The sequence below is a fragment of the Cherax quadricarinatus genome, chromosome 36, assembly GCF_038502225.1.
Source record: "Cherax quadricarinatus isolate ZL_2023a chromosome 36, ASM3850222v1, whole genome shotgun sequence".
Taxonomy (NCBI): domain Eukaryota; kingdom Metazoa; phylum Arthropoda; class Malacostraca; order Decapoda; family Parastacidae; genus Cherax; species Cherax quadricarinatus.
Window position 1 is genome coordinate 27,819,362 of NC_091327.1, and position 15,684 is coordinate 27,835,045.

At 41.1% G+C, this 15,684-nt stretch overlaps 1 protein-coding gene across 5 annotated transcripts in view; it reads left to right on the forward strand.

The window, feature by feature from the left end:
- LOC128691397 (uncharacterized) overlaps window positions 1-15,684 on the forward strand; it is a 216,061-nt gene that overhangs the window by 162,172 nt on the left and 38,205 nt on the right. For all 5 annotated transcript variants that reach the window (XM_070091599.1, XM_070091597.1, XM_070091594.1 and 2 more), the window contains one exon: window positions 975-1,062. In XM_070091599.1, the coding sequence (XP_069947700.1) occupies window positions 975-1,062 (88 nt within the window). The remainder of the gene's footprint in view (window positions 1-974; window positions 1,063-15,684) is intronic.

Sequence of the window (15,684 nt, forward strand, 5' to 3'; positions counted from 1 at the left end):
TGGTGGTGGTAATGGTAGCGATGATTATAATGATGGCGAGGCTGCTGCTAGATAAGGTGGTGGTAAAACTGGTGTTGGTGTATGTGGTAGTGAAAGGTAGTGTCGGTAAGAGTGGTGCTGATATTATCCACTCAACACTTTCCGTGGGTTGGCGCCTTTCTTAGAACTGAGGCATCCCTTCAGCCCAAAAATAGCCTCCAGGTCAAACTCTCAACACGCTAACCAAGTTATCAACTTCCAATAAGTTGCATAGCAGACTGAAGTAAGCAACCATCCAAGAAAGTGCTTCAGTCCTGTCATATAAATGTCAAACGGAAACATATTAAATATATTCATGTCTGTTTAAGAATCTGGTGCAGAACAGTGAGCTGATAATCCCTGTATAGAGCTTCATCAACTCACTGACTTGACAAAGCTCACCACAGCTAAATGCTGTGACAACTCACAAGTTTGCTGTGTAACAGTATCTATTTTCAAGTACTGCTGGAAGTAAACCTTTGCATCTATTTTCCTCTTGGGTAAAATTATTCTTTATATCTTTGTTTTATGGATACATAAAATGACAGGTAAATTATGCGATCGTCTGTCTACGTGCAGGATACTGCGCACTTACATTTCCTGTATTTTTTTACAACTGTTCTTATTCCTGAAGCATTTCCTTTCCAGTTAATGAGGCCTTGTCTAAGGCCAGGTTGCGGGGGCGACGACCCCCGCAATTATTAACAGTTAACAAATTATGGAGCTCATGGAGAGAGGTACAGAGAATTCCTTTCATATTTATTTTTTTTACATCCTTTTCTACCCTCACTTTAATTTTCCTCCTCCTCCTCCTCCTCCTCCTTCTCCTACTACTACTACGTCTCCTTCGCCGCCGTCTGTTCTTCCTCCTCTCCTCCTCTTCTCCACCTGCTCCCTATAGAGATATTTGTAATAAAATGCTATTTTGTGACAGTCTTTCTCTACGTCTCCTCCAGGGTGATGGCGACCAGCTGGCAACGGAGGCGCAGCTGGCAGCCCTACAAGAGCAGCTGGTGGCGGTCATGCTGGAGAACCAGCACTTGAGTGAGTACTGTGGTTTTTGTATTATTCTCTTTGTGGTTGCAGAGGTTTAGTCCGAGCTCTTGTCTTTCAAACTGATTGCTAATTAAGATCACACTCTCTCCTGGCTTCATGAGCCTGTCAGAAATAATATTAAATCTGTGAATAGAGTAATCCTCTGCTACATCGCTGTACTTTCTGAGACTGAAGAAATCTGTTTTAAGATTCTTGTGGAACATTCTATTTTTAACTTCAAGCTATCCCCTCTTTTACCTGTTTCCCGCCTCTACAGTAGCTTGTCCCTATTCACCCTATCATTTCCTCTATGTTAAACGTAATTATCATATCTTCCCTGCTCCTTTTGTCATCTAATATGGTACAAATATTACGTAGTCTGAAGATTAGGAGGTTACTGAAGGTATTTTTTCTATTAACACATCGACCGTTTCCCACCAAGGTAGGGTGGCCCGAAAAAGAAAAACTTTCAACATCATTAACTCTATCACTGTCTTGCCAGAGGCATGCTTACACAACAGTTATAAAACTGCAACAAGAACACCCCTCACTCCTAGGTCCTCCATTAGTGAGGTTTGCACCCATTATCCTCCTAGTCTGTAACTCGTTCTGGTCTTCCTTGCCCATCCACAAGTTTTATAACCTTGCAACTACTGAGATTGAGTTTCACTAACCACTTGTCAAACCAGTCCTGCAGCTTGTGTGTTTGTAGCCTTTCCTTGATGTTTCTTGCTTTTATTCTCATTAGTTTTATATCATTTGCAAACAGGATACATGGGACTCAGTACCCAGAATCATTTCCCCTAATGGTAAACTATTTCTGGGTACTAATACTTGTGAGATCTAGCTTGCCATACTTACCTATTCAAAGTGGGTCCCTACCCAGTGCCAGCGGGACACCATATGCGCATGTATATATATATATATATATATATATATATATATATATATATATATATATATATATATATATACATATATATACAAGCAGGTTCAGGAAGAAATCCAAATATTCTTCCTTGAAGCCTTTTTATCCACTTCTCCGAGGCTGTGGGTCCCACAATTTACACCAGAGGTGGACCCCATCCTATATATAATATATACACACACACACACACACACACACATATATATATATATATATATATATATATATATATATATATATATATATATATATATATATATATATATATATATATATATATATATATATATATATATAGGGAGGTACCACCTCTAGAACTGTCATAGGGACTCTCATCCTCAGAGAAAAGAATAAACTTGCTTCAGGGAAAACTCAAGGTTCTCCCTGAAGCTGTTTGAGAATTTTCTCCTACCACCCCCTATATTTCAAGTATGTTTTATTTAAAGACAAAATACATTGGCCAAACATTCACAAAAATACAACAGAAAGTAAAACAACATAGGTAACTCAGATCTACATCTCGAATACTTCGTCCAGCTCCCCTGCGGTGGGCCGCGTGCCAAGAATGCTGCAGGCATTTCCTCTCTGGATCGCAACACTGAGTCCCTGAAAGAGGAAGCTGGTCGCCCTGTGGTCCTTGGTTTCTATGATGAGCTTTTCACCCAGCTCTTTGAGAAACTTTAGAGCACACTTGCCCCATTCTCCAAGGGTCTCCGACCCTATTGGAATGAAGTTATAGCAAGGGAGAAGATCTTCATATTTTCGGATCTTCTGGGTCTCCCTGTGGCTGGCAGCTCCACCCCCTTCCACAACGGAGTATGGCAAGTAGGTGTCTGCCAATGTGGCAGCACAGGTGTAGTCCCAGGCAACCTGCTTTCCATCCTTCCAGGGTAGCATAGTGGCTCCATCAGGACGTTTTTGACTTCCATCAGACCTCTGTACTTGGGGTTCCCGTTGAGCTGGGCAACAGGCTGTGGCGAGGCTTCTCTTTATGATGTCATTGACTTCCTCATGTCTGGCATACTTCCCTTCTGCTGTGTGACACACGAGACCATGAAGTCCGAATTGATCAGCTGTAGCCCTGCCGCAAATTCACCTATGTTCGGTGAGGATGGGGGCGGCTAGGCGAGGAGCAACACCAATCCGAATGGCCTGTGGGTCGAGACGGGTGCCCAGGGAGGAATTGGGAACAGCTAACAGGAAATCTGAGTGTGGTGCCTTCACTGCCAGAAGACGAGCTTTGCTCTTTCCTGAAGCATTGGAGAGCATTGTGTTGGCGATTTTTTCCATGATCGGTTTGTCCCAGTGGGACTGTTTGTGCTGTTTGGGAGGAGCTGGTCTACTGGAGGAGTCTGTAAGGGTGTCCCACCGAATCGCTGCTTCAGTAAACCTGGGGTCTTGAGCTCCTACCAAGTCTCTCAAACGTTCGGGCACTATCTTCTTGACTAATGCACTAGAAGCCAAACACGAAGACAGAAAAGCAGGTAAAGCAACATGCGTCGCTTTACGCACCCCTATACCTCCCAGTCGCACTGGGAGGGTTGCCTGATCCCATTGCTCATCCTCTAGTGACAGGTTCAGTGCCTTCTTAAAAGTTGATCTCAGGTGTGCATCATATTCATCGAGTGTTGGGTTGTCAAAAGAGGTGCACACCTCAAGAAGTAAGTGAGTCTTGGCATAGTAAGACACCTTGTGAGGAGATACAGAGCATCATGGGCATCAAGATTGCTTATTCTCTCCTCCATTCTCATCAGGTCATTCAATTTGTCCTTGAGGACAGTATCGATGGCCTGGTGACCCAGCGGTGCCCCCAAGAGGGTACTGTTGGACGGAGTTGTAGTTGAGACTTCTGGGACGATTCTTCGCACAGCATTGATTATTTCCTGGTTTGCTGTGATGATTTCACACTTGGAGGGATTGAGGATGAGTCCCAAGTCTTCTCCCTGTGTTTTCACCAGTTGTAGGTCCCCCACCAGGGACTCTTCAGTACCTGCCAGAGTGCCGTCATCCAGGTACCAGATATTGAGCTCACTGCGTAAGTTAGTTCTCTTACTGCCAAGCAGAAGAGAAGTGGAGCGAGTGGGTCACCCTGCTGAACACCCTCTGATGATTGAATTTCATGTTCTCCAAACAAAAGAATTGAGGGTTTGCTGTAGCCGGCTGAAATGAAGGGAAAGAGACTGGGGAACCGAACCCGAACAGCTGGCAAAACAGCATCTCTCTTCACCATATTAAAGGCATTTCTAAAATCAAGTTTGACTATGGCCTTATCTTCTGGTAGCTCCCTGATGTAGGCCCTTGCCGCATGAGCTGCAGCTTCACTGCCTTGAGAGACCCCAAAGCCCAGTTGGTGTGGCTGGAGTAAAGTGGTAGCTTCTAGGCGAATGTTTCTCACTGCTGCTTTGGCAACGAGACGGCGAAGAGTGTTTCCAACTGCAATGGGTCTGATTCCCCTATCCCTCTTCTTCAAAGCACATAGTGAGGCTCCAAAAAAGAAAGGTTTAATTTCTTCTGGGATTCGCCCAGCCAGGCAATTGTTGACGAAAGTTGTTAACTCGGTGAGAAGAATTGATGCAGATTCACCGAGTACTGGATTTACCATCTCTTTGAGGTACTGAGGTCGAATTCCAGTGTAACCTCCTGCAGATCCTGCTGGAAATAACACGATCGCCTTATAGACTTCCGATTATGGCAAAATTAATTGTTCAAAGGAGGCCTGGTCACAGACCGGGCCGCGGGGGCGTTGACCCCCGGAACTCTCTCCAGGTAAACTCCAGGTAAACAATGATGGGTTCTTTCTCAGGGTTGTCGTTGATGGCTATGGTGTCCCTGGTTGGATGCTTGTCTCTTAATGCTTGGGCCGTGGTCTCATCCTTGGGGGCTACAGTGTCGTCACTCGTAATTATTCTTATTGCTCCCACTGTGTTACCTTCTTCAATTTTTTTGCTAACCTGTGCGCAAATTTTCTCGTTTTCAGTGGGACTTTTCTTGGGTCTACCTCATTGATTCCTACGATGATGGGGCAGAGGGACACAGTTATCCGTTCTTGGGTAGTTGCGCACTGCCTTGATAACTGACCTGGTTAGCAGTTTGCCTCGTCTTTCAGGAACTGCAAGACAGACATTGCCGAACAAGAGTAGGTTGCGCCATGCTTAAATGGTGCCTCGGGCTTCTAAGATGGTGGAACCTCCATTCACCCGCTTAAGAAGGTCTGTGAATTTCCCTGCTGCATATGGGCGAGCCGCTTTAGGGATGTGGGATAGTGTACTGCTAGCAATTTATTTGAATGCCAATAGAAGGTTATCGCAAGTGACGAGGTTGCCATTGGAATTGTCATCTGCCTGTGGAGGCTGTGGGCTGCTCTCTGCTGGGGGCATATGTGATCCTGCACACCCATTGTGTGCACGAATGCGGTCGTCCCTGTTGCGTGCTCGAAACTCTCCACACACCTGACATGTGCCTCTTCTTTCATTGTTAGGTGCATTGTTTCCCTGGCTTTGTGGCTGGCTGGCTGCATCGTCTGCCATACCTCAAACTGTGTGGTAAGCCCAAGCTGAAGGGAAAATGGCGCATGGCACATACCGCATGTGGTTCATGGTGGTGGTGGGGGGGAGGAGAGGGGTCTCCAGTCCTTGTGGTGGGCGGTGGAAGAAAGGGAGGAGTGGGAGATGTGTGCTGAGGCAGAGTAGGGCACTCATTCCCTCCCAGGACAAGTCACTATACACCACAATGCTCTGTGCACATGTTACTATACACCACTATGCTCTGTGCACAGCCCCCACTATCAACGACACACCGCTATACACTTCACATGCTATGCGCATACCATGCACATACTATGCACTGTACACTATAGACTATATACACTATACACACGGTGAACAAGCACTCCATTATTGTAACACGAGCACACGGTGTATGCGAGCCTGTTTGGGGAAGGGGGGGGACAGTTTTACCCCTCAACCTCCGCCTAGTCCTCCTCCTCCATGAGGCCTCCCCTCACCGACCTCTCCTACCCATAGGTGACCGTTATGTTCCCTCACTGAATTCACATACACAGAACTTTTCTTGATTATGACGGAATAGACGGAATAGTTCTCTGGCCCTTTCCAACACGACCAGCAGATATTCACACACCAGCCTGTTGATGATAATCCTGGTAGGTGTTCTTGATTGGAAGATATTGTGCCAAAATCACAGAGCGGGATGCCCACAGCCTCTCTCTGGCAGAGGTGCCAGATATACATATATATATATATATATATATATATATATATATATATATATATATATATATATATATATATATATATATATATATATATATATATATATATATATATGTATATTATTTATTATTTTTTTTATTATCACACTGGCCGATTCCCACCAAGGCAGGGTGGCCCGAAAAAGAAAAACTTTCACCATCATTCACTCCATCACTGTCTTGCCAGAAGGGTGCTTTACACTACAGTTTTTAAACTGCAACATTAACACCCCTCCTTCAGAGTGCAGGCACTGTACTTCCCATCTCCAGGACTCAAGTCCGGCCTGCCGGTTTCCCTGAATCCCTTCATAAATGTTACTTTGCTCACACTCCAACAGCACGTCAAGTATTAAAAACCATTTGTCTCCATTCACTCCTATCAAACACGCTCATGCATGCCTGCTGGAAGTCCAAGCCCCTCGCACACAAAACCTCCTTTACCCCCTCCCTCCAACCTTTCCTAGGCCGACCCCTACCCCGCCTTCCTTCCACTACAGACTGATACACTCTTGAAGTCATTCTGTTTCGCTCCATTCTCTCTACATGTCCGAACCACCTCAACAACCCTTCCTCAGCCCTCTGGACAACAGTTTTGGTAATCCCGCACCTCCTCCTAACTTCCAAACTACGAATTCTCTGCATTATATTCACACCACACATTGTACTCAGACATGACATCTCCACTGCCTCCAGCCTTCTCCTCGCTGCAACATTCATCACCCACGCTTCACACCCATATAAGAGCGTTGGTAAAACTATACTCTCATACATTCCCCTCTTTGCCTCCAAGGACAAAGTTCTTTGTCTCCACAGACTCCTAAGTGCACCACTCACTCTTTTTCCCTCATCAATTCTATGATTCACCTCATCTTTCATAAACCCATCCGCTGACACGTCCACTCCCAAATATCTGAATACGTTCACCTCCTCCATACTCTCTCCCTCCAATCTGATATTCAATCTTTCATCACCTAATCTTTTTGTTATCCTCATAACCTTACTCTTTCCTGTATTCACCTTTAATTTTCTTCTTTTGCACACCCTACCAAATTCATCCACCAATCTCTGCAACTTCTCTTCAGAATCTCCCAAGAGCACAGTGTCATCAGCAAAGAGCAGCTGTGACAACTCCCACAACCACGGTGACATCACACATCCTTGTCTAAGGCCTACTTTTACTGGGAAAAAATTTCCCTCTTTATTACATACTCTAACTTGAGCCTCACTATCCTCGTAAAAACTCTTCACTGCTTTCAGTAACCTACCTCCTACACCATACACTTGCAACATCTGCCACATTGCCCCCCTATCCACCCTGTCATACGCCTTTTCCAAATCCATAAATGCCACAAAGACCTCTTTAGCCTTATCTAAATACTGTTCACTTATATGTTTCACTGTAAACACCTGGTCCACACACCCCCTACCTTTCCTAAAGCCACCTTGTTCATCTGCTATCCTATTCTCCGTCTTACTCTTAATTCTTTCAATTATAACTCTACCATACACTTTACCAGGTACACTCAACAGACTTATCCCCCTATAATTTTTGCACTCTCTTTTATCCCCTTTGTCTTTATACAAAGGAACTATGCATGCTCTCTGCCAATCCCTAGGTACCTTACCCTCTTCCATACATTTATTAAATAATTGCACCAACCACTCCAAAACTATATCCCAACCTGCTTTTAACATTTCTATCTTTATCCCATCAATCCCGGCTGCCTTACCCCCTTTCATTTTACCTACTGCCTCACGAACTTCCCCCACACTCACAACTGGCTCTTCCTCACTCCTACAAGATGTTATTCCTCCTTGCCCTATACGCGAAATCACAGCTTCCCTATCTTCATCAACATTTAACAATTCCTCAAAATATTCCCTACATCTTCCCAATACCTCTAACTCTCCATTTAATAACTCTCCTCTCCTATTTTTAACTGACAAATCCATTTGTTCTCTTGGCTTTCTTAACTTGTTAATCTCACTCCAAAACTTTTTCTTATTTTCAACAAAATTTGTTGATAACATCTCACCCACTCTCTCATTTGCTCTCCTTTTACATTGCTTCACCACTCTCTTAACCTCTCTCTTTTTCTCCATATACTCCTCCCTCCTTGCATCACTTCTACTTTGTAAAAACTTCTCATATGCTAACTTTTTCTCCCTTACTACTCTCTTTACATCATCATTCCACCAATCGCTCCTCTTCCCTCCTGCACCCACCCTCCTGTAACCACAAACTTCTGCTGAACACTCTAACACTACATTTTTAATCCTACCCCATACCTCTTCGACCCCATTGCCTATGCTCTCATTAGCCCATCTATCCTCCAATAGCTGTTTATATCTTACCCTAACTGCCTCCTCTTTTAGTTTATAAACCTTCACCTCTCTCTTCCCTGATGCTTCTATTCTCCTTGTATCCCATCTACCTTTTACTCTCAGTGTAGCTACAACTAGAAAGTGATCTGATATATCTGTGGCCCCTCTATATATATATATATATATATATATATATATATATATATATATATATATATATATATATATATATATATATATATATATATATATATGTATATATATAAAGTGTTGCTCCTCGCCTAGCCGCCCCCATCCTCACCGAACATAGGTGTATTTGCGGCAGGGCTACAGCTGATCAATTCGGACTTCATGGTCTCGTGTGTCACACAGCAGAAGGGAAGTATGCCAGACATGAGGAAGTCAATGACATCATAAAGAGAAGCCTCGCCACAGCCCGTTGCCCAGCTCAACGGGAACCCCAAGTACAGAGGTCTGATGGAAGTCAAAAGCGTCCTGATGGAGCCACTATGCTACCCTGGAAAGATGGAAAGCAGATTGCCTGGGACTACACCTGTGCTGCCACATTGGCAGATACTTACTTGCCATACTCCGTAGTAGAAGGGGGTGGAGCTGCCAGCCATAGGGAGACCCAGAAGATCCGAAAATATGAAGACCTTCCCCCTTGCTATAACTTCATTCCAGTAGGGTCGGAGACCCTTGGAGCATGGGGCAAGTGTGCTATAAAGTTCCTCAAAGAGCTGGATGAAAAGCTCATCATAGAAACCAAGGACCACAGGGCTACCAGCTTCCTCTTTTAGAGACTCAGTGTTGCGATCCAGAGAGGAAATGCCTGCAACATTCTGGGCACGCGGCCCTCTGCAGGGGAGCTGGAAGAAGTATTCGAGATGTAGCTCTGAGTTACCTATGTTGTTTTGCTTTCTGTTGTATTTTTGTGAATGTTTGGCCAATGTATTTTTGTCTTTAAATAAAACATACTTGAAATATAGGGGGTGGTAGGAGAAAATTCTCAAACAGCTTCAGGGAGAACCTTGAGTTTTCCCTGAAGCAAGTTTATTCTTTTCTCTGAGGATGAGGGTCCCCATGACAGTTCTAGAGGTGGTACCTCCCTATATTTTATATATATATATATATATATATATATATATATATATATATATATATATATATATATATATATATATATATATATATATATATATATATATATATATATATATGTGTGTGTGTGTAGGTAGTAGGTTGGTAGACAGCAACCACCCAGGGAGGTACTGCCGTCCTGCCAAGTGAGTGTAAAACGAAACCTGTGATTGTTTTACATGATGGTAGGATTGCTGATGTCTTTTGTCTGTCACATAAATATGCAAGATTACAAGCATGTCTTGCTACTTCTACTTACACTTAGGTCACACTACACATACATGTACACATTTATTTATACACACTCATCTGAGTTTTCTTTGATTTTATATTAATAGTTCTTGGTCTTATTACTTTTCCTTTTATATCCATGGGGAAGTGGAATAAGAATCTTTCCTCCGTAAGCCATGCGTGTTGTAAAAGTCAACTAAAATGCCGGGAACAATGGGCTAGTAACCCCTTTTCCTGTAAAGATTACTAAAAAGAATAAGAAGAAGAAAATTGTTTTCTTTCTTTTTTTGGGTCACCCTGCCTCGGTGGGAGACGGCCGACTTGTTGAAAAAAAAAAAATATATATATATATATATATATATATATATATATATATATATATATATATATATATATATATATATATATATATATATATATATATATATATATATATATATATATATATATATATGTCGTGCCGAATATGTAAAACTGGTCAATTAGCAAGAACTCATTTAAAATTAAGTCCTTTCTGAAATTTTCTCTTGTATGTTTAAAGATATATATTTTTCATTGATGTTAATGTAAAAAATTTTAATTTTCCCCAGAAGAATCTTAGAAAACTTACCTAACCTTAGTATAACAAGAACAATTTATTTTAGCCTAACCCAACTAAATATATTTTAAATACGTTTACAATAATTTAGTAATAAACAAACGCAATCAAATATATTTTTTTCGTTGGGTTCAGAATAATTTCAGCGAAATTATTGCATACACAAATTTTCACTTGTCCTATATGGCAAGATGAGCTTTGCTATTTAAGCCAAGATCGCAAGTTCTGCCTATTCGGCACGACATATATATATATATATATATATATATATATATATATATATATATATATATATATATATATATATATATATATATATATATATATATACGTATATCACAATATGCAGAACAACCACTCTTAAAAGAATAGTGAACTTTCAAGGAACTGTAAAAATAATAGAACAAGAGAAGGCATATAAGGGCGAGATCACACATCACAATTCCCTTTATGATGATGCGAGTGAGATCGTCAAGGACCTGTCAAACATAGCTTATATTCTTCCAAAGTTCTAATATTTTAACTTACCGAATATTTCGTAATTAGGTGTAAATGAATCTAATTTTTATAATCCTAAACCAATATTCATATTAAATTCAAAACTTATTTTTATGAAGTTTGATTCTATAATATTTACTTCATCCATGGAACTATCTGATACAGCTTTCTTGGTCTTTTTAAAATTTTCAAAAGTACGTAAGTATGTAAGAATTTTTGTAGACAATTTTTGGACCGTTATCGGACGTATAAGTGACACGCAACATTAATATTTAAAGTTAGGTTAATTTAATATTTAAATTTAGGTTAATTTAATATTTAAAGTTAGGTTAAATGATTCCATACGTCACAAGATTAGATGATGTAGATTAAAATACGGTTTTGGGCTGACTATCACTATTCATTCTTATTCCGTAACTAGCTGTCTGTAAACTTTTGAGGTTCCTTCCTCCTCTCCCTCGTAAAGGGGGTGAGGGGAATGGGGTGAGGTAGTTGAGGAGCCTACGACACTCACACACACTACTATCTGTTGCTAGTCTTGCAACATTGCATAGTTCCTGACAACGCACAGAGAGCGCGATAGAGCCATCCAATTGAAAATCAATTGGATGGTTAAAATCTCTCACATGAATAAATTGAGCATTGGAATCTTGTCCAGTTCTAATGCTATATTTATGTTGTTTTAATCTTAGTTCGAGATTTTTACCAGTTTGACCGTAATAAACTTTATCGCAAATTTTACAAGGATTCTTATAGACAGATCCGTCAGCATTTTGGGGGGAATTCTTTATCAAAAGTTTTTTTTACTGTATCAAGATTTTTGAATACAACTTTGATATTAAAAGTCTTAAGAAGAGAAGGCATGTCAACCAAGTTTTCATGGTAAGGGAGAACCAACATATTTTTAGTTGAATAAGGCTGGTTGTCCCTTTTTGTATTGTAAAAAGTATTTCTAGCAATTTTAAAAGATTTATCAATTACGTTTCTTGGGTATTTCAAATCATTACCTATTTCATAAATTTTGGATATTTCCTCATCTATGAACTCTGGACTACAAATTCGTAAAGCTCTCAAAAACATTGATGAGAAAACAGACAGTTTAACTCTATCTTGATGTGAAGAATAATAGTGGACATAGGAACAGTTATTTGTAGGTTTTCTGTAAATTTTAAATTGGAATTCATTATTACCCTTAATAATTAAAACATCTAGAAAAGGCATTGAGTTATTTTCTTCAAACTCAACATTAAAGTTTATAGAATGGGCTAAGCTATTTAATTTGCCAAGGAAATGGTGTATATCTACATTCTTGGGCATAAGACACAAAATATCATCAACATATCTGAACCATTTAGCTCTATTAGGGAGGATTGTGTTAAGCAGCCTTGTTTCAAAAAATTCCATGCATAGGTTACTAAGAACAGGTGAAAGAGGATTTCCCATTGCCATACCAAACTTCTGAGTGTAAAACTTACCATTAAATACAAATTTTGCATCAACAATGCAAAGTTTAATAAATTTAATGTGAGTAGGAGCTGGCAATGGTAAATGATAATTAACGAGTTCTTCAGATAAGAAACTTAATAAATCATCAACAGGAACTTTCGTAAACAAGGAAGTAACATCATAACTAACCATGTTAAAATCATTTAAGTCAGTCAAGGAGCTTAATTTATCAACTAAATCTATGTTATTTTTAACATTAAAGTTAGAAATTTCGCCAACAATTGGGCTCAAAATGTCAACAAGACATTTGGATAATTTAAATGAAACTGATCCTATGGAGCCCTATTTTGGCAAAATTTCTAACTTTAATGTTAAAAACAACATGGATTTAGTTGATAAATTAAGCTCCTTGACTGACGTAAATGATTTTAACATGGTTAGTTTTGATGTTACTTCCTTGTTTACGAAAGTTCCTGTTGATGATTTATTAAGTTTCTTATCTGAAGAACTCGTTAATTATGAATTACCATTGCCAGTTCCTACTATCATTATATTTAATGATAAGTTTTACACATAAGTTTACACATCCCACAACAAAGCAACACCTGATGTGCGACTCATAAGAAAGAGAACACTGCAGCAGGCCCGCTGGCCCAACTAGACAGGTCCTTCATACAATCCACGAACAAACTATTCTACCCAAGAATTAAGAATTTTAAAAAATTTTTAAAATTTATTATTTGTCCAATATATTAAATTTAATAATACATTGGACAAATAATAATAACTATTCTACCCAAGAATTAAAAATTTAAATTTTTTTTTTTAATTTATTATTTGTCCAATGTATTAAATTTAATAATACATTGGAAAAAATAATAAATTTTAAAATTCTTAATTCTTGGGTAGAATAGTTTGTTCGTGGGTTGCATGAAGGACCTGTCTAGTTGGGCCAGCAGGCCTGCTGCAGTGTTCCCTTTCTTATGAGTCGCGTGTCAGGTGTTGCTTTGTTGTGGGATGTGATAGCGAGGTGTGGACTAGACTCTTTGTATACCTTCCTTTGATGCATTACTTTTATTGTTCCTTGATAATGTGAGTAGTCACGAAAGCGTTTGGAATATCTTTATTCATTCACAGTGGCTGATTTGCATATATGCATATATATATATATATATATATATATATATATATATATATATATATATACGTATATATATATATATATATATATATATATATATATATATATATATATATATATATATATATATATATATATATATATATATATATATATATAAACAAAAACATTGATCTCTGGCCGGCCGAAGGAGACTCGAACGTACGAACCTTGGAACAAGGTACACTTGCGCTAGACGTTAATCCAAGGCAGCCAGCTTTCAGGGAGAAGGCTTACAGCTTTTCATCTCATCCCTGCATGCATCAGCCTTACTAGAGATTTAACAATGCAAGGAATTCGCAAGAGCAGGCGAAATATACACAAACACTGATCTCTGGCCGAAGGAGACTCGAACCTACGAACCTTGGAACAAGGTACGCAGTGCTCTTGCGAATTTCTTGAATTCTTAAAATCTCTAGTAAGGCTGATGCATGCAGGGCATGAGATGAAAAAGTGTAAGCCTTCTCCTTGAAAGCTTACTGCCTAGGATTAACGTCTAGCGCAAGCTGGACTCCAAGGTATTGTCCAGTGTGGTGAGAATGGTAATGCACTGCGTACCTTGTTCCAAGGTTCGTAGGTTCGAGTCTCCTTCGGTCAGAGATCGGTGTTTGTGTATATTTCGCCTGCTCTTGCGAATTCCTTGCATTGTTAAAATCTCTAGTAAGGCTGATGCATGCAGGGGATGAGATGAAAAGCTGTAAGCCTTCTCCATGAAAGCTGGCTGCCTTGGATTAGCGTCTAGCGCAAGCTGGACGCCAAGGTATTGTCCAGTGTGGTGAGAATGGTATTGCACTGCATACCTTGTTCCAAGGTTAGTAGGTTCGAGTCTCCTTCGGCCAGAGATCAGTGTTTGTATATATTTCGCCTGTGTTTGTGCCCATGGCCTGGGCAGGGCCATCCCACGAGAGAGACCTGGGAGTACTTGTGTCTTCCTGCTAGGCCGCTGTGAGAGTGAGAGCGTGGCAAGGGCCGGCAGGCTGGCTTGCCCACCGAGAGGCCCTGATCCATCGGGAGGCCTGGTCGTGGACCGGGCCGCGGGGGCGTTGATCCCCGGAATAACCTCCAGGTAACCTCCAGGTACAGAGGGCAGCATCTTAGTGCCGCAAAATATGAACTAAGCTGGCAGACAGCATGGGCTGTCTGTGCAAACAGTACAGGCTGTCTACATACGCTTGGCCACCTACCGCGTGTCGTCCCGACGCGACAATACTGGTGGTAAAAGAAACTCGGTCTCACTCTCGTAGGAACAGGGCACAGAACACAAAATAAAAACATTTATATACATATGGACATGGAAAAAAAACTTCCTACAGGGAGGGAAGAAAAAAACATGTGGGGTGTGCTAAACATCGTGGTCAAAGGCAGTGAGCATCGAAGTGCATCACTGCACGCCTTCCTGCGTCTGGACAGATATAGCAACACGGGAGACATCGCTGTGGCTGAGCTGTGACGTAACAGGGTACGGTCTCCTCTGGAACGGTGAAGCAGTCATCGTAGGAGTCGCTGCAGGTTTTCACTCAACCTGGGGCACGACATGCTGGTGCCCTCGAGTGAGGCGTCGACAAAACTAGGCAACTGGGCAGGACTTCTGGCAAGCGACTCAGGAGGACACTTCTCGACTGGTACTGTCGCTGGGCTGTCACTGCCGGCGAGCGTGGAGCGAGTTTTGGAGCGAGTCGTGGCAGAGACGACTGGGCGAAACATCTGGGAGTCGTAACATCTTACACCAGACTGCAGTGAGAGAGCTAGCAGTCAAAGTGACATCTTCTTTGTGCAGGCTGCTCACTGAAGCTTGTGACACGAGGCTGACACAGCTCCTGCCGACAGGGCTAACTGTGGCTTGGCGAGTATCATTCTCTGGGCAGTTGGAGTTATAGCAGAGGTTAGCCTAAGCGTCCCCAGACTTGTTTCTCTACATATAACTGCACTCTGATGGTCTGGAGGTGAAGTGAAACAAATCTCAATGGGAATCATAGCAGGTATGATTCTGCAGAACATCATGAGCGACGAGCATAGAA